The 18,847-nt window shown below is 33.3% G+C and overlaps 1 protein-coding gene and 2 long non-coding RNA genes across 3 annotated transcripts; all 3 read right to left on the reverse strand.

Moving 5' to 3' along the window:
• Nucleotides 1-285: 285 nt before the first annotated feature.
• On the reverse strand, nt 286-3,150 carry LOC140437254 (aspartate aminotransferase, mitochondrial-like). Its single transcript, XM_072526672.1, has 3 exons — nt 3,097-3,150; nt 845-1,049; nt 286-572 (listed from the first exon to the last, which is right to left on the reverse strand). Exons 1-3 carry the CDS (start codon nt 3,148-3,150, stop codon nt 286-288), a joined length of 546 nt encoding a protein of 181 aa, XP_072382773.1.
• A 2,526-nt stretch (nt 3,151-5,676) lies between these two features.
• Nucleotides 5,677-8,067, reverse strand: LOC140432911 (uncharacterized). Its single transcript, XR_011949840.1, has 2 exons — nt 6,852-8,067; nt 5,677-6,590 (listed from the first exon to the last, which is right to left on the reverse strand). It is a non-coding gene; the product is annotated as an uncharacterized lncRNA (long non-coding RNA).
• Nucleotides 8,068-15,760: 7,693 nt separating this feature from the next.
• Nucleotides 15,761-18,151, reverse strand: LOC140432912 (uncharacterized). Its single transcript, XR_011949841.1, has 2 exons — nt 16,936-18,151; nt 15,761-16,674 (listed from the first exon to the last, which is right to left on the reverse strand). It is a non-coding gene; the product is annotated as an uncharacterized lncRNA (long non-coding RNA).
• Between the last annotated feature and the right edge of the window lie 696 nt (nt 18,152-18,847).

Below are 18,847 nucleotides of genomic sequence, written 5' to 3' on the forward strand. Positions count from 1 at the left end.
GCAGAATGGAAGAACATTGTTAAGCAGGCCAAGACTCACAAAGGGTTGTAGCGCCATTAGAAGAAGAAGACCTACAGATATCTCTGTAGGTAACTTTGGAGATCGTTCTGAGAAATTTCTTACTTGCCTGGCTATCTTACTTTACAGTAACAGGAATATACGTACGTGACATCCTACAAATATTGTTTATTTCTTAATTAATTTCGTTAAATTCGCACATATTATTAAACAATGATTTATGTTCTGAGAGCCATAATTTTTTGAGTTCTTTATCAGTTAAAATTTCTAGCGCCATTCTAGCACCATTAACTGGTGGGCTTGAGTATAAAGACAACTGGCTATTAGTTTTACTTGGGACTCCACTCGCTTTGCTTCGGCCATACCAATCCCAGCTTTAGCAAGCTGACGTTCAGAGTATGCATCTAACTCGGGATCTCTCGAACCAAAACCTTGATATGCGAAATCAATAATAATATAAAATTGCTTCTCTTTACAGATAGCTATTATTTCATTCCATTGCTCGGGTGTAGGATCAACTCCTCTGGGGTTATAGGCTGAGGCGTAAAATAACACTATGGATATACGGGGTATTTTATACAAATCTTCCTTCAAACATTCGAAGTCCAGGGTAATGTTTTATAGTTATAGTACCTGTATGTTTTTGTACACATTCCAGCATACCGAAGAATGCCATGATAATTGGGCCAGATGGGTTCACATACATATAATTTACCGTTCGTGGAAGCCACTTTGACAAAAATCATCCACCTACTACACCAATTGCTTCTGATCCGGAAACAGTTTGGACAAAAAACAGTTCGGCCACATTGTTAAAATGCATTACCTTCTCCCATTGTCAAATCAAAGGCTTTTCTTTCAAATACTCGATCTCCTGTCATGCCTGCATATTCTTTATCCATATCTTTGCACATTATTTTTAATTCTTCCTTGCGAACGCTTTGTAAAACGAACGGTTTTTCGTCATCATCTCTATACGTTCCTAGAATTAGATTTACTTTTTGTTTCGAAGGGTCGAAGCCTCTAGAAGGCTAAAAATTTAATCAGGAGCAGCTTTCGGAACTTTTTTAAACCAAGCCTTATTTCGTTATTGTGATTCGATACTTAAATTTGGTACTAAATGTTTTGCTCCACCAAAAGTTTTCACGTTAGATCTTTTACTTCATGTAGGCCAAAAATATTTTTTATTAAGAATTTTACGTTTCGGACAAAAATGTTTGTAAATCTTATAGGAATCTTTACTATCGATAAGGAAATATGTGCCGCTATAACGTCTGTGAAGATCTTATTGCGGTCGAATTCTTACTTTTCTTCATATTATATGTTTGTTTGTCAGCCACTTTTGATAAGCTTTTGTCAACTTTTTTTTTTTGATAAGCGTGATTAAATATTAGCTCTTTAATTGTAGTAAGGCTTCTGACCTCGTGTAGCAGTTTCGCAAGACAGTTTTTATTTTATACTTTGTTAAATGTCTATAATATTGCTTCGTTTACCTTCTTCTCATTATGAACTAAACCAAATAGAGTTGATATGGGCTCCAATAAAAGAGGTAATTGTTTAGACACAATGAAAAATATTTGTAAAACATGTAATTGACTATTTATTTGAAAGTCTCATGAATACTTTTAACAAAAACCTAAATAGTAACATTTGCTTATTGTCTATATTATTGTGTTGTGTATATAGAAACAAATTTAACTAATATTGTAATATTTTTTGTTACAGGTAATTGAAACGTAGTATTCGACCAGTTTGGTAAGCTTTTATCAGTTTACACTTTTTAAGAATTTATCGATACTATAAAATATGATATCGGTAACAAACAAAAAAAACATTTATTGAGTTCATATATCTGGATAATTTTAATTACAGACGCCATATTATTAATTAGATTGTTATTATATCACAGGGCTTTTATTTGAGTTCAGAAATACCTTCATCTTTGGCTAATGTTCAATAATAAGTAGGAGTAGAAGGAAATAAATAAAATTAAAATATGTTCAATACAATTAAATATAATGTTAAAATTCCTTAGAAAATTATTACACGTATAAACAAATCACTTGGAAATATCTAAGTTTTACCAATAACAGATACTAATTTACAGAAAAGTAATAAAAGAACACCTTACAATTCTAAAATATTCCTGATATTCGTTTATCAAAAACCCTCTAGCTAAACTCCTTCCTGTGTTCTGCAAACATGGAATCTAGATCAAACGTCCTAACAATTTTCTCTATCTCTTTTTGGGTGCCAAAAGTCTTCTTTTCTATCATTCTCCCGATAAATAATAACTTATTTGTACTTACAAATACTGCAAATCATAACTTCTGCAACTCCTCCCAATCAGATTGTTGTGAGAAAAACATAAAATAATCTTGAAATGTATTTCTTCTTATTGTTTATATTCTTAAATTAATAATCCATAACAACAAAACGGAGAATGGGAATGAACTCCGACATAATAGACTACATCGAACAGAAGAGGTTAACCTGGTACAGACATGTCAGAAGAGCAGACCAAAATCGGTGGATAAATAGAATAACAGAGTGGAGCCCGATAGGAAGAAGAAAGAGAGGCAGACCCCGAAGATCTTTCAGAGATGAAGTGGACGAAGCAATGAGTAGAAGAAACCTACAGGAAGGGGACTGGCTAAACAGGAAAAATTGGAGAAAACGGTTGAGTGAAGAAATACAGTGAAAACTGTGGAAATCCTTGTATATATATAACAACAAAACCGGGCCAAATATATTAAAAGAATTTTTATATGGATCGGTGCTCCACAAATTTTTACCGCCAATATTCTTAATTTCGACTGGTAACCTGCTAAATTTTATGTCCATTGTCCATTTAAACGATCAAATTTTTCATTCACACCTTTAATTTAATTTTTTGCAGAAAGACCATAATCAATATAAAAATTTTTGTATTGTCTTCACTTAATAGTACATTTAAGTTTAGTTGCATCTTTAATCCTGCTTTCAGCATTTTTTGAAGCAGCCACGTACTTGTATTGACATGTAAGGGGCAGTTAAAGAATATGTGATTTAGATCAGCTTTACTAGTTCCATACTCACATCTGTCTGTTGGGAGAACTCCGATTTTATATAGATGCTTCGGAAAACATCCATGATCTACTTTTAATCTTAGGATGGTCGACACTCTTTTTCTACTTAGTGCAACAACTTTGTAAAATTGGTTCGCAGCCACTATTGGTTATAATTTAAACAAATTGGTGCCTGCAGTTTCTCCGAACTGGATCCAACGACTATCCCATTTAAATTTAATATGCTGTTTTACATATGCAATGTTACATTCTTTAATCAATATATGTGGGTGCTTAAGTGGATTTTTAGCTATTGAATCCGCAATACTATTATCCAATATGTCTGAATGACCCTTAACACATACGAATTTAACATCATATGATAAAGCTGATAATTTTAATAACTGTTAAAAATTTTTTAATATGAATATATTGCTGTTCTTGACTTATCTGATTACATTTTACAACAAATTTCTGGATTATACCAATATCTGCCTTCTTTACAGATATTGTCTAAGTATCTTCCACCAGGTCTTTTTCTACTACTCCCTATAGCAACTTGAAAACTCGTCGTATAGGAAGAACAACTTGGAAACATATGCTCTCATTTTGCCATTCAATAGTGCCACCGTACTTTCCCTAATATATCAAATTTTAATTGTATCCTTTGTTTTTACTTCACCGATCCATCTAAGCATTCTCATTTTCGCCGCATGCATTCATTGTTCCTCTTTGTTTAATTGCCCAACATTCAGTGTTATATATGTAGCACCCGATGACTTGCGACGAAATGTTACGTCCTCTCTACTCTGCTCCACGGTGTAGAAGGATGGACGTTAAACACACTTCCCCAAGCATATCATCTGATCAAACTCCTTTACGTTTCTTTACTTTTGAAGTGCTTGAGAAACTTCCTCGTTTGTTATTTTGGAGACCATTGCCTTAGCTACCTCAGTTAGTTTTGAGTAAACTTGAAAACTGTCAAAGTTTTTGTTCCGCCATCCCGAAATACTGACCAATATATTTAATCGATTTAATCGTGTATCTGAATGATATACCGCTTAACTATATCCACAACAAGTATTCAATAAAGAAACTACTTGAAATTTTCTCTTTTCATCACTATCGGTGCACATTTTGCAATAACCTATGTCGAATCATTAATTAGACATGTTAAATGAAGTAGGCAAAACTTACTTTCTAACCTAAAAGTACCGAAGAAATATCGTGTCTTTTGATATTTTTTATAATTTGTAAAGATAATGTTATCTCCGTTTCCTGTCTCTTCGACGGCTCTAATTACAAAAATACAAGCAAATAATTTAGTACGTGATCGGGAGAAAGTGAAGTTTTATCAATTAGCTAATTCGCTATTCACTTGTTTCGATGTAAAATCGCTGCCCACTTGCTTGATTTAATAAAGGATAGGATTCTAGAAACATAACGGTTGTGGTTATAGTTCCAAAGAGATGTCAATCAAGGAGGCACATGTACGAAGATTTTATCATATTTGGACTTTCTTCTTTCCCGTAGAACGCAGTGTCGGGTTCAGTCTCGGGGATTCCAGTTTTAAAATTTTTTATAGACTTAGTATGTACTGATACAAGTAAATTTATATTAGTATTTGTCTACAACAAAAAGCAAGAAGAAAACATGTTAAAAACTAAAAGAAGCAAGGATCAGAAGCGTTAATAAAACATCTAACTTCGAAAACTGTATAAAGATATATAAATTACAAAGAAATACCGGTCTAATGAAAAGAATAATTCATTTTCAACATGAAGAAAATAGAAAAGATAAAAAAATGGGAAAGATAAAGTTCTGCGTACCCATCGATAAAGTTCCTAAAGATAATTTATAAGAGAATCTACAAGCTGTGTTACTAGAGAGGCTTTGTTCTCAGTACAAGTCTTATTCCAGAGATGCAGAGACGTAAACTGCGACGTATACGCATATCTGGTTGATTACGAGAAAGCGTTTGATCGAGTACAGCACGCCAAGATGATGCAAATACTAAAAGAAGTAGGAATTAACAACCAAGATCTGAAAATAATTAGAAATCTTTGAAATCTTGGAAAACTGAAAAAAGTATTCTACTAAATGGTTACTGGCTAAACAACATCAGATATGCAGATGACACCATAGTATTTGCGGACAACTTAGAAGACCTACAAGTTCTTATGAAGAAAATCACGGTGTTACCGATAAAAAAAAAGGATATGGCTAATTGTGACACATTAAAAGGAAAAGCCTGAGATGGTGAAGCCAATATTAGAAATTAAGTAAGATTTATGGTTAAATAAAATTTAAAATTAATCAATTATTATTTTAATAAGATTAAATAACAGGGAATGTAACCAATACAAAAGAAAATATAAAATTTACTTGAAGTACTACAATAGAATAGGCTTAGCTCAAAAGAATGAGAGTAGTGCTCAGAGAGGAGGTTGGCACGTTTGCTTGCCTGTAGTAACCTAAGATAGTTAGATCAATCCTAAGATGATCTTGAGATGGGCGCCAGGGTGAATTTTGAATATCACTCCAATTTGGGATATATGTAATTATATACTAACTGAAAAATAAATGATAGGAAACAAATAAAAATCAGAAATGCTTTATACACTATATTCAAATCTTATGTACTATCCCAACCCTATACTTATATACCCTAACCAATTATTAAAATATATCCCCAAAATATATTTACAAAAAAAAACAATTACCTAAAAAAAAATGACCCAAAATATAATAATTATATACAACAATTGATTTACACTGTCCTCTGGCAATGAGGTAAAATGGTCTGGGATTATTGGTTGGATAACTCACTTGGAGTAAATAATAATTAAAATATTATAAAACAATTAAGTACTTATATAAGTTACAAAAGGGCAGTTTAAAATATGAGAATAGTCAGTTAAGACATTAGAACAATACATACATCAATTTAACAAAATAAAGGTACGTACTAGTAATCATAAAATGGGATAAAGTATCCTGACCACTTATCATAAGGGTTATGTAAGATATTAATAACGAAATAAATACAAAGTAAATAGAGAATGACAAATTTAAACAAGTAAAAAGATTCAACAAGTTGAGGGTACTACCCAGGGATTGTGCACAAACCTGTTTGTAACCCACTTAGACTGAAGGCCTAAGTATCCAAGTATATATTATAAAAAAATTGAAATTTAAATTATAAAGTTAATAAAATATAATGGTGCTTAGTAACTCTTTTGTTGGAAAGGGAGTTACTTAATCTGCTGTCCAGTGTTCAGGTAGTGGATGGCTCTAAGATGGATCAGCCTATGCTCCGTGTATCAGCCTTTAAGGACTGGCAGACCAACCAAGTGTTGTAGTTCTTTCTCCCAAATCAAATAATCTCCTTTTCATAAATAAAAATGTACTTCTTCCCAAAATCAAAAAAAATCTTCTGTCCCAAATAAAATGTGATTCTTCCCCAAATTAAAACTTCTTTCCAAATAAAATGAAATTCCAAACTTGGAAGTTGGAGCCGGCAGGCTATAAGAAAAGAAAACTTTTTTTATTCTGTGTTCTTGTATTTAATATCTATAGTTTTTGTTCTAGTAACAAAAACTAGAATATATTTGCCATTAGGTGACCTTGGCTCAAAAATATAGTGTGACTGCACTGGAATATATTATAATTTGTATCTATATATATAAAAAAAATAGGAATGATATTTGGATATTTGTAGTAAGCTGAGAAGATTTAGATGATTGGGAACTGGCAAATTTAAATGGAAGATGTGTGATAACTTACCAGAACTTATTTGGGAGTTTTATTTTCCATAAATCAACGTAACTTCTTAATGCACAAAACTAAATACGTCTTAAACAACAATAAAAATATTCTTCACCTTTCCCCCAAAAAAAAAACAATAAAATAACTTAAATTCTTTTTTTACTCCCTTCAAGTACTGCCTGCCGCAAACTCAACAACTCATCTCCTTCAAGTTCTGTTACAAAATGGCCATTACATTATTCTTTTTCCCTTTTGACGAGGGAATCGATTATCTTATCATCGATATCGATAATCATAATAATGAAATATGAGATCGTATTGTGGGTTGCATACTCCAACGGCGGCAGATTAGTAGTTAATGTAGGGATTCGGTTTGCTAACGTTCAAAATTTTAGATTATTAACGATCGTATCGTTACAATCTCCTACAACTCGGGAAAAAAAAAGAAAAGCCATTTTCTTTTTTTTTTTCTTACTGGGAACCCAATTATTGAAGATAGTAAACCCATTAAATGGTCTGTAGCTATTAAATGACATGTGGACTGACTTACTTATAAATATACCTCTAGGTGCATAACGAAAAGCTAAAGGTAATTTTTTTTTTAAATATTGAATTAAAACATACTAAGTTGTTTAAACTGTGGAAACTACATTTAAAGGAATAAACACTAGCTAAAAATAATTGACAGTAATCACACACTGTGAGATTAAACCTTTGTGTGAATACTAAACTACATAATATAGTGACTCAGATACTGCTCTGATCACATATAATTCATTGCACAGAGTCTTTCATCTGTGACTTACCTAATAACTGATAAACCAAAAGTTGTTGAAGTCAATCTAGCGGATTTAATAAAACCCCATATTATAATTGCTTCAACTCCACAAACACTCAACTACCACTAAGAGTAGGAGCAAACAAAATATACACTCACATAATCGAAAAACTAACAACTTCTATCTGTACACCGAACTCGAACGATTAAAAATAACCACAAATTTAAGAGCTGTGTAAGAGAAGTAGTAACACTCTACCACCATTAAGAGTAGGAGTGACCAAAACACACACCAAATATAAATAAAGTATCTAACAACTTCCACCTTTACATCGGACTCGAACGATTAGAAATAACCACAAATTTAAGAGCCGTGTAAAAGGAGTTGCAGCACTCTACCACCAATAAAGGTAGGAGTGACAAAAAATCCATACCAAATATTACCAAAAAAATAACAACTTCCACTTTTACAAGACTCGAACGATTAAAAAAAATAACCACAAATTTAAGAGTCTCGTAAAAGGAGTTGTAACACTCTACTACCAATAAAGGTAGGAGTGACCAAAATAGATACCAAATATAACCAAATGTAACTCCACATACTCAGATAATTATCGCTGAATGGGTAAGATAGACCAAGTTGACTCAACAAGGGACACCAGATTTATATATATTGCATATCCAAGGTGAGACAATCATACAGGTTTTATAACCATTCGCAATATAACAACTAAACTCAAATAAAATTGAACATGTCGACCAACACATTACTACGGATGTACCAACGTAATAAAAACAATGGTAGCAACAGCCAGATCCAAAATCGATTCTACCCTAGACAACAGATTCAAATTTAATATATCCAAGGAGAACAATCAGGCTCATATAAGACTTCTTGCTACACAATACGTAACCTTAAGCTATAACAAAGGATAAAGTATACTGTGTACCAGGTGACTACTGACTGAGACGACATTGGATTCACCTATCTTCAGTTCACATGCTGTTATGAAGTCAAACCATCATAGAAAATAATCGGTCTTATAGTCCTTAACTAGTATACAGCAATAATCTGGCATTCAATAATATTTCGTTGACTAGGCCGAACATCCGGAAGAATCCCAACTCATCTTCCTAGGACTCCCTTTCGTGTCCTTGAAAATTACTAAACCCCAGATTAACGTGCATAACCAGCAAATTCTACACACCAAGAAGATGAATGGTTATGACCATTTATATGAACTAATGAAGGTATAGGTACCAGTATGGAATTATCAAGACAAATATAACTAACTCATTCTGGAATTCTGTAACTATAGCACAAAGCTAGAATGGATGAATAAGAATAGCCAGAAGAAGAGCACGTCAGATGTTGGAGACATCCCTATTAACGAATTAACCATAAAATAGTCGACGACAGAAACACATACTAAAATAAGCAGGACTAGAGCGCGCGTAAACCAATTTCCAATGAAACTGCAGATTGAAGTTGTCTCTAGTCGCTAAACAAAATTTTTGAATTTGTAGGGAAAGTTAGGTTTCAACTAAAATATCCATTTGTCCATTATACAAGAACATCATTAAAGGTATCTATATTATAAAAGGTCTAAACTTAGTGAGCTAAATAAATTAAACGGTTAACTACAGTGAGAATACCATAACTTATAATCAATAGTTTGATAAAAAATGAGTAGACTGAAGACAGATATCTAAAATGTTTGATACATAATATAAAGACTATATTTAACTATACTATCAGGAGATCTAACATCTGGGAAGATGCGTATATCATAACGACAAAAACCATGAGCTATGAAATCCGCCCCTTATCGAGGTACCAATTGATAAGGTTGACAGGTTTCGAACCCACGTTCTACACCGTTAAACAACACAACCAGCATTTGCCAAGATGAGTAATCTCAACACTTTGTATCTCTATGCATCTCAACCTATATTAAGACATATATATATATATATATACACATATATACATATATATATATACACATATATATATATACATATATATACATATATATATATATATATATATATATATATATATATATATATATATATATATATATATATATATATATATATATATTATTATAGTGAATCGACTGGGGTTGACTTTAGTAAATCAACTTATTTCCGATTCCTTATAAATATAAGTTAACTATATAGTATTCCTCAACTGTATAGTATTAAGGCTAGATAGACCAAATGAAAATAATAACCTTCCAGACTAATACTAAATTTTATACTAACTTTCTCGATACAAATATCAAAATCGTAACCAACATACATAAAACATACCCAAACCGTATGAAAACAACTATGTACCAAGGATGACAGTTCTGTACCAGTATTTACGCTATATAATTAAGTAAAAATTACTATTTAACTATCAATAAAAATTTAGTAGTAACAAAATTTAAAATAAATACAACATAGCATTTATCCGGGGTTTTCAAATCAAAATCCTATCCAAATCCTAATCATGAACCAATCAAGTATTACCAAAAAAAAAAATTAGAAGGAGGAATTAACTTAAGCAAGGTTGTTAAGTTACGTCTTCTTCTGATGATGAAGAGTCCAAATCATTGACAGTATTATCTGGCAGTAAATCCTTCACGTGGAATTGACCGATACGTTTGTTAGACAAACTATCTTTCAGTTCATAGACTAAAGGAGAAATTACCTTACTGACAATACAAGGAATGTATTTCTGACAGAACTTGGCAGAAATCGCATTTCCCTTGCTAGACTTAACGAAGTTCCGTTTCAATACTCGATCGCCAACAAAGAATCGCAAGTCTCTTTTTCTCAGATTATAATGACCTCGTGATCGAAGGTAAGAAGATTTCAACTTCTTCCTAATATCGGCAAAGATCGGGGGTAGATGCTGAAGATCATCTAACCGATGGAGGTTCTCTGAAATTTGAGGAAGATTTACAGAATTGTCTGAAATCAAACCAAAATAATCACCGGATAAAGGCACGTTTCTGCCAAAATTTAGATAAGCGGGAGAACATTTAGTAATCTCATGGACAGACGTTCTTATAGCCTGAGCTATGGAATGGATATATTGGTCCCAAGCTCGATGGTCTTCGTAAGTATAAGATCTTAAAGCAGTTACGATACTGCGGTTCACCCGTTCGCTATGGTTCGCCTGTGGATGATATGCAGCGTTATAAAAAATCTTTTGTACCTTGTATTTACTGAGGAGGTCTTTAAAGGCCTTAGATACAAACTGAGGACCATTATCACACGATACTATCTGTGGAACACCAAATAACAAGAAGACTTGCTCCTCTAAAAATTTAACAATAGCAGGAACAGTAGCCTTACGAAGAGGAAAAACTAAAGGAAATTTTGTGAAATAATCAACAACTACCAAACAATATGTATTCCCATTGTAACTACGGGGGTATGGTCCAATAAGATCCATAGAGATCATCTGCCATGGGAAATTAATGTTCCTAAAGGAACCCATTAATCCAGCTTGTGGCATATTCCTGGGCTTGCATGTAGCACAAACTTTACATCTGGATATATATCGCTTAATTGTATACCGCATGCCAGGCCAATAATATAATTCAGCTATTCTACTAAACGTTTTATAAAAACCAAAGTGACCTGCTGTCACATTATCATGAAATGAAGTCAAGATTTCATCCCTATTTGCTGTGGGGACTACTATTTTCCAATCCGACATATTATTTAAAACTTCTGTGGAACTAACAATATGTTTGTAAAGAACATTGTTTTCCACTTTGAAATCAGGATACCGATCCGGTTCTTGAGCAACCCTAACCAACATCTTTTGATACCATGCATCTGGAATTAAACTAGACAAATCGAGAATATTAACATCAAAGGTACGAGACAAGGCATCAGCTACTACGACACCATTGGCTTTGCGATGTACAATGTTGTAATCAAAAGCTGATAGTTTGCAAATCCAACGGGATAAACGTTGTGATGGGTTACGCATGGAATGTAGCCATAATAAAGAGCTATGATCGGTAATGAGTGTACACTTACGACCCTCTAAATAATACCGGAATGCCTCTAAGCCATGAATAATAGCTAGGAGTTCACGCTCTGTAGTCGAATAGTTCTTCTGAGCTTTGTTGAGTTTCTTACTAGTGTAAGCTATAGGGTGTTCCGCTCCATCTTTCATCTGAAAGAGGACACCACCTGAAGCGGTATTGGAACAATCTGTCATGAGATAGAAGTGTTCGTTAAAATCTGGAGACATCATGACAGGAGCACTAGTGAGAGCTTCTTTAATAAGCCGGAAAGCATCATCGGCTTCAGAAGTCCAGGTAATAGTCTGGCCCTTTTTCCTATTTTTAAGGAGATCAGTAAGTGGAGACAATAAGGTGGAGTAGGAAGGTACGAACCTACGATAATACCCACACATTCCCAAGATCCTACGTAGTTGGGTAGTGGTTTTCGGTATTGGAAAATCCTTGATAGCAGTTACCTTATCAGGATCTGTCTGCAAACCTCGACTATCGACAACATATCCCAAAAACTTAAGATTAGGACGACAGAAGTTACATTTTTCTATATTAACTGTTAAATTCGCCTCTTTAAGGCGAGAAAATACTTTCTCTAAAATCTCAATATGTAAATCAAAATCAGGAGTGACAACTATAATGTCATCTAAGTAATAAAACACATATGGTTCCAATTGTGGACCAATGACTAAGTCCATCAGACGACACATGGTCTGAGGAGCTGACACAAGACCAAAAGGCATAGTAACAAATTGAAATAAACCTTTACCACTGACAGCAAAAGCAGTATATTTCTTACTTTCTTCACTTAAAGGAATTTGTAGAAATGCTTTGGATAAATCAATAGAAGAGATATATTTGGCTCTCCGGAGTTTGCTTAAGATGACATCAATTCTGGGGATAGGATAGGCATCCCTGTTAGCAGTGATACTATTTAGCTTACGACCGTCAAAACAAACTCGGAAGGATCCATCCTTCTTTTTAGTTAACCAAAGTGGACTACAATAAGAAGAAGTCGATGGTTCTATAATATTTAAAGAAAGCATTGAATCAATCTCTTTTCCCAAGTCTGCGTGCCACGCTTGAGGTATAGGATATTGATATTGTCTAAATGGAGTAGACGTATTTACCTCAATAGTGTGCGAAATTAGAGAGGTACGGCCTAATTTGTCTTTCGAAGAGATCGATGAAAATTTGGACATAATGGCCTCTAATTGTTTCTGCTGTGAAACTGATAAACTAGAAAAATCATGGATGACAGTAAGAGTGGATAAATTCAGTGGAGAAATACACAATGAAAAATCTGAACAATCTAAGGTACTATTAAATATATTTAGAAAATCCATGCCAAGAATTATGGAATTTTGTACAGAAGGAATTATATAAAACGTAATGTTCCTCCTGATATTAGCCACTAAAATTTCGGTTTCAAATTTACCTACTATAGATTGGATTGTTCCATCTGCAGTTGAAACTTGCAGGGAGGAAATAGGTGATATGCTAATGTTAGCTTTATCTAACATTTCTAATGAATGGGAACCTAGTAATGAAATATTGGAGCCACTATCCAATAATGCCAAACAAGATTGTCCTAGAATCTCAATTTGGAGATATGGTCGATTATCGTTACATTTCTTAACTAATAAAGAATTTATATCTAAGCCAGAGACTCTAGGTATAGAATAGTCATTATAAGGTACTAATATAGAACTATCGTTATCATTTTTAACATCAAAACTTGGTACAGATGACAGAACTGTTTCCTGGTCCATATTATTAACATAATTACACCTAACATTTAATAAAGGAGAAGATACTCTAGAATTGAGAACGTCAGAATGGAGTGCTTTGGGTTTCCAAGTTACTTTTTTCCTTGATTCGACTTGTTGTGGCGTTTGTGCTTTGTTGATGATTTCTCTGATAGGGGACCTGACCTTGAATTGCTGGACCCTGCTTGACCTACATTTCCTTCCACGACGGTGGTTGTGCTCCCTGATGGGATTGTAGACGGAGGAACGCTCAGGGTACGAGCCTCGGTCTGCTCGTTTCCCGAACACTTATGGCAATTCCTCTTGAGAGTGTTATCTCTTCCACAACCATGACAAAATATATGTGTCCTTGGTTTTCCACACTCATAAAATGTGTGTCCAGCTTCATGGCAATTCCAACATGATAAATTGGAATTTAAAACCGACATGTTACTAGATTTCTGATGCCATGATCGATTTGAAAATTGATACGGAGTGGACGAAGGACCTGAAGTAGGTCGAGATGAGGTCGGAGGATGTGAAGACCAAGACAGAGTTTCTTCAATTCTCTTACATTTGTCAGTCAAATCTTCAATGTTGTGGATATCCACCAAGGCTAACTGAGCATGATAGAAAGGTAACAAACCTTTTAAAATGATTTTGATTTTTGCAGAGTCAGATAAGGGAGTATCTAACTTACTACACATACCCAAAATATTATTTATAAACATCGTGACTGATTCACCAGGTTTCTGTTTACGGGATTTGATCTCATCCAGTAGATCATCCTGGAATGAATAGGGGAGAAAATCAGACTTCAACTTCTGCACTAAATCAGACCAACAAGACAAACGACCCCTATTATTCATAAACCACGTAAATGCAGAATCTGTGAACAGTTCAGCTGAAGCAGCGAAAAGATCATCCTCTGAAACACCTCTAGATATCCTTAGACATTCAACACGCTCTAAAAAAGAAATAACATCAATGTGTTGAGTTTGACCAGAAAATGTAATACCCTATTTATGCACTTGAACTGGTTTGGAATATGAAAAACTAGGGACTATGTTAATTGGAGCATTAGGAGTGGAAGAAGCAATAGGGTTAACTCTAGAGTCGAGTTCACCCTCCAAAGTAAGTATCCTAACCGAGACAGACCTTTTGAAGGAGTGTTGATCCTCATCAATGCAACTCAGCAAGTGGACACGACCTGAAATGTGTGCTAAGCGAGAAGTTAGTCGACCATACTGACTGTCATGCACAGTTCCTCTAAATTCGCCTATTTTCTGAGCTAAGTCATCGAGAGTCACGGATATTCCTTGCTGTTGTTCTTCAAATGGAATCGATCCAGCAGAAATTTGAGTAAAACTCCTATTGCCCTCCTCCTGTTTCAAGGCTCCACGCAAGACCTTGCGCTTTGTATCAACATTAGGTAAATCCTCAATATTAATACCCCTAATTTTGAGTTCATAATCCAACTCACTAACTAATAAATGTTCTACTTTAAATGAAGACATTATGAAAATATATCAAATATTGAACCTCTACACCAAAATACAAGACCACCGTATTTACCAAACAAGTCGAATTATAGTAATGTAAATTTGTATTAATATTATGAAAAAAATATTAATTCAATATAACAAATATTAAAATAATTAAAGTAATTACAACTATATCAAAATATTAAGTTAAGAAAATATACTCAAATATTGTTTAAATAAGATCAGACCACAATTATTAAAATATACTAAAATTTATCAAATTGACTGTACTGTACTGCCCCAATGTATCTTAACAAACTAAACGATATGTATGATGGTATATTAACTGAGTACAAGATTATCTAATATAAGTGTATATAGCCACAGTTACCAAATATATCTAAATATTTAAATATAATAACACTAAAATATAACTTATGTTACTACTAAGGCCCCACGTTGGGCGCCAATTGTTACCGATAAAAAAAAAGGATATGGCTAATTGTGACACATTAAAAGGAAAAGCCTGAGATGGTGAAGCCAATATTAGAAATTAAGTAAGATTTATGGTTAAATAAAATTTAAAATTAATCAATTATTATTTTAATAAGATTAAATAACAGGGAATGTAACCAATACAAAAGAAAATATAAAATTTACTTGAAGTACTACAATAGAATAGGCTTAGCTCAAAAGAATGAGAGTAGTGCTCAGAGAGGAGGTTGGCACGTTTGCTTGCCTGTAGTAACCTAAGATAGTTAGATCAATCCTAAGATGATCTTGAGATGGGCGCCAGGGTGAATTTTGAATATCACTCCAATTTGGGATATATGTAATTATATACTAACTGAAAAATAAATGATAGGAAACAAATAAAAATCAGAAATGCTTTATACACTATATTCAAATCTTATGTACTATCCCAACCCTATACTTATATACCCTAACCAATTATTAAAATATATCCCCAAAATATATTTACAAAAAAAAACAATTACCTAAAAAAAAATGACCCAAAATATAATAATTATATACAACAATTGATTTACACTGTCCTCTGGCAATGAGGTAAAATGGTCTGGGATTATTGGTTGGATAACTCACTTGGAGTAAATAATAATTAAAATATTATAAAACAATTAAGTACTTATATAAGTTACAAAAGGGCAGTTTAAAATATGAGAATAGTCAGTTAAGACATTAGAACAATACATACATCAATTTAACAAAATAAAGGTACGTACTAGTAATCATAAAATGGGATAAAGTATCCTGACCACTTATCATAAGGGTTATGTAAGATATTAATAACGAAATAAATACAAAGTAAATAGAGAATGACAAATTTAAACAAGTAAAAAGATTCAACAAGTTGAGGGTACTACCCAGGGATTGTGCACAAACCTGTTTGTAACCCACTTAGACTGAAGGCCTAAGTATCCAAGTATATATTATAAAAAAATTGAAATTTAAATTATAAAGTTAATAAAATATAATGGTGCTTAGTAACTCTTTTGTTGGAAAGGGAGTTACTTAATCTGCTGTCCAGTGTTCAGGTAGTGGATGGCTCTAAGATGGATCAGCCTATGCTCCGTGTATCAGCCTTTAAGGACTGGCAGACCAACCAAGTGTTGTAGTTCTTTCTCCCAAATCAAATAATCTCCTTTTCATAAATAAAAATGTACTTCTTCCCAAAATCAAAAAAAATCTTCTGTCCCAAATAAAATGTGATTCTTCCCCAAATTAAAACTTCTTTCCAAATAAAATGAAATTCCAAACTTGGAAGTTGGAGCCGGCAGGCTATAAGAAAAGAAAACTTTTTTTATTCTGTGTTCTTGTATTTAATATCTATAGTTTTTGTTCTAGTAACAAAAACTAGAATATATTTGCCATTAGGTGACCTTGGCTCAAAAATATAGTGTGACTGCACTGGAATATATTATAATTTGTATCTATATATATAAAAAAAATAGGAATGATATTTGGATATTTGTAGTAAGCTGAGAAGATTTAGATGATTGGGAACTGGCAAATTTAAATGGAAGATGTGTGATAACTTACCAGAACTTATTTGGGAGTTTTATTTTCCATAAATCAACGTAACTTCTTAATGCACAAAACTAAATACGTCTTAAACAACAATAAAAATATTCTTCACCTTTCCCCCAAAAAAAAAACAATAAAATAACTTAAATTCTTTTTTTACTCCCTTCAAGTACTGCCTGCCGCAAACTCAACAACTCATCTCCTTCAAGTTCTGTTACAAAATGGCCATTACATTATTCTTTTTCCCTTTTGACGAGGGAATCGATTATCTTATCATCGATATCGATAATCATAATAATGAAATATGAGATCGTATTGTGGGTTGCATACTCCAACGGCGGCAGATTAGTAGTTAATGTAGGGATTCGGTTTGCTAACGTTCAAAATTTTAGATTATTAACGATCGTATCGTTACAATCTCCTACAACTCGGGAAAAAAAAAGAAAAGCCATTTTCTTTTTTTTTTTCTTACTGGGAACCCAATTATTGAAGATAGTAAACCCATTAAATGGTCTGTAGCTATTAAATGACATGTGGACTGACTTACTTATAAATATACCTCTAGGTGCATAACGAAAAGCTAAAGGTAATTTTTTTTTTAAATATTGAATTAAAACATACTAAGTTGTTTAAACTGTGGAAACTACATTTAAAGGAATAAACACTAGCTAAAAATAATTGACAGTAATCACACACTGTGAGATTAAACCTTTGTGTGAATACTAAACTACATAATATAGTGACTCAGATACTGCTCTGATCACATATAATTCATTGCACAGAGTCTTTCATCTGTGACTTACCTAATAACTGATAAACCAAAAGTTGTTGAAGTCAATCTAGCGGATTTAATAAAACCCCATATTATAATTGCTTCAACTCCACAAACACTCAACTACCACTAAGAGTAGGAGCAAACAAAATATACACTCACATAATCGAAAAACTAACAACTTCTATCTGTACACCGAACTCGAACGATTAAAAATAACCACAAATTTAAGAGCTGTGTAAGAGAAGTAGTAACACTCTACCACCATTAAGAGTAGGAGTGACCAAAACACACACCAAATATAAATAAAGTATCTAACAACTTCCACCTTTACATCGGACTCGAACGATTAGAAATAACCACAAATTTAAGAGCCGTGTAAAAGGAGTTGCAGCACTCTACCACCAATAAAGGTAGGAGTGACAAAAAATCCATACCAAATATTACCAAAAAAATAACAACTTCCACTTTTACAAGACTCGAACGATTAAAAAAAATAACCACAAATTTAAGAGTCTCGTAAAAGGAGTTGTAACACTCTACTACCAATAAAGGTAGGAGTGACCAAAATAGATACCAAATATAACCAAATGTAACTCCACATACTCAGATAATTATCGCTGAATGGGTAAGATAGACCAAGTTGACTCAACAAGGGACACCAGATTTATATATATTGCATATCCAAGGTGAGACAATCATACAGGTTTTATAACCATTCGCAATATAACAACTAAACTCAAATAAAATTGAACATGTCGACCAACACATTACTACGGATGTACCAACGTAATAAAAACAATGGTAGCAACAGCCAGATCCAAAATCGATTCTACCCTAGACAACAGATTCAAATTTAATATATCCAAGGAGAACAATCAGGCTCATATAAGACTTCTTGCTACACAATACGTAACCTTAAGCTATAACAAAGGATAAAGTATACTGTGTACCAGGTGACTACTGACTGAGACGACATTGGATTCACCTATCTTCAGTTCACATGCTGTTATGAAGTCAAACCATCATAGAAAATAATCGGTCTTATAGTCCTTAACTAGTATACAGCAATAATCTGGCATTCAATAATATTTCGTTGACTAGGCCGAACATCCGGAAGAATCCCAACTCATCTTCCTAGGACTCCCTTTCGTG

Source organism: Diabrotica undecimpunctata, chromosome 1 (genome assembly GCF_040954645.1).
Source record: "Diabrotica undecimpunctata isolate CICGRU chromosome 1, icDiaUnde3, whole genome shotgun sequence".
NCBI classification, from domain to species: domain Eukaryota; kingdom Metazoa; phylum Arthropoda; class Insecta; order Coleoptera; family Chrysomelidae; genus Diabrotica; species Diabrotica undecimpunctata.

Coding starts and splice junctions, on each gene's coding strand:
- LOC140437254 (XM_072526672.1), bottom strand. CDS start 3,150: ATGGATGTTTTCCGAAGCATCTATATAAAATCGGAGTTCTCCCAACAG. Junction 1,050..3,096: donor AGTTCTCCCAACAGACAGAT/GTGAGTATGGAA, acceptor TTAAATTTTTAG/CCTTCTAGAGGCTTCGACCC. Junction 573..844: donor TGATTTGACAATGGGAGAAG/GTAATGCATTTT, acceptor GTATATCCATAG/TGTTATTTTACGCCTCAGCC.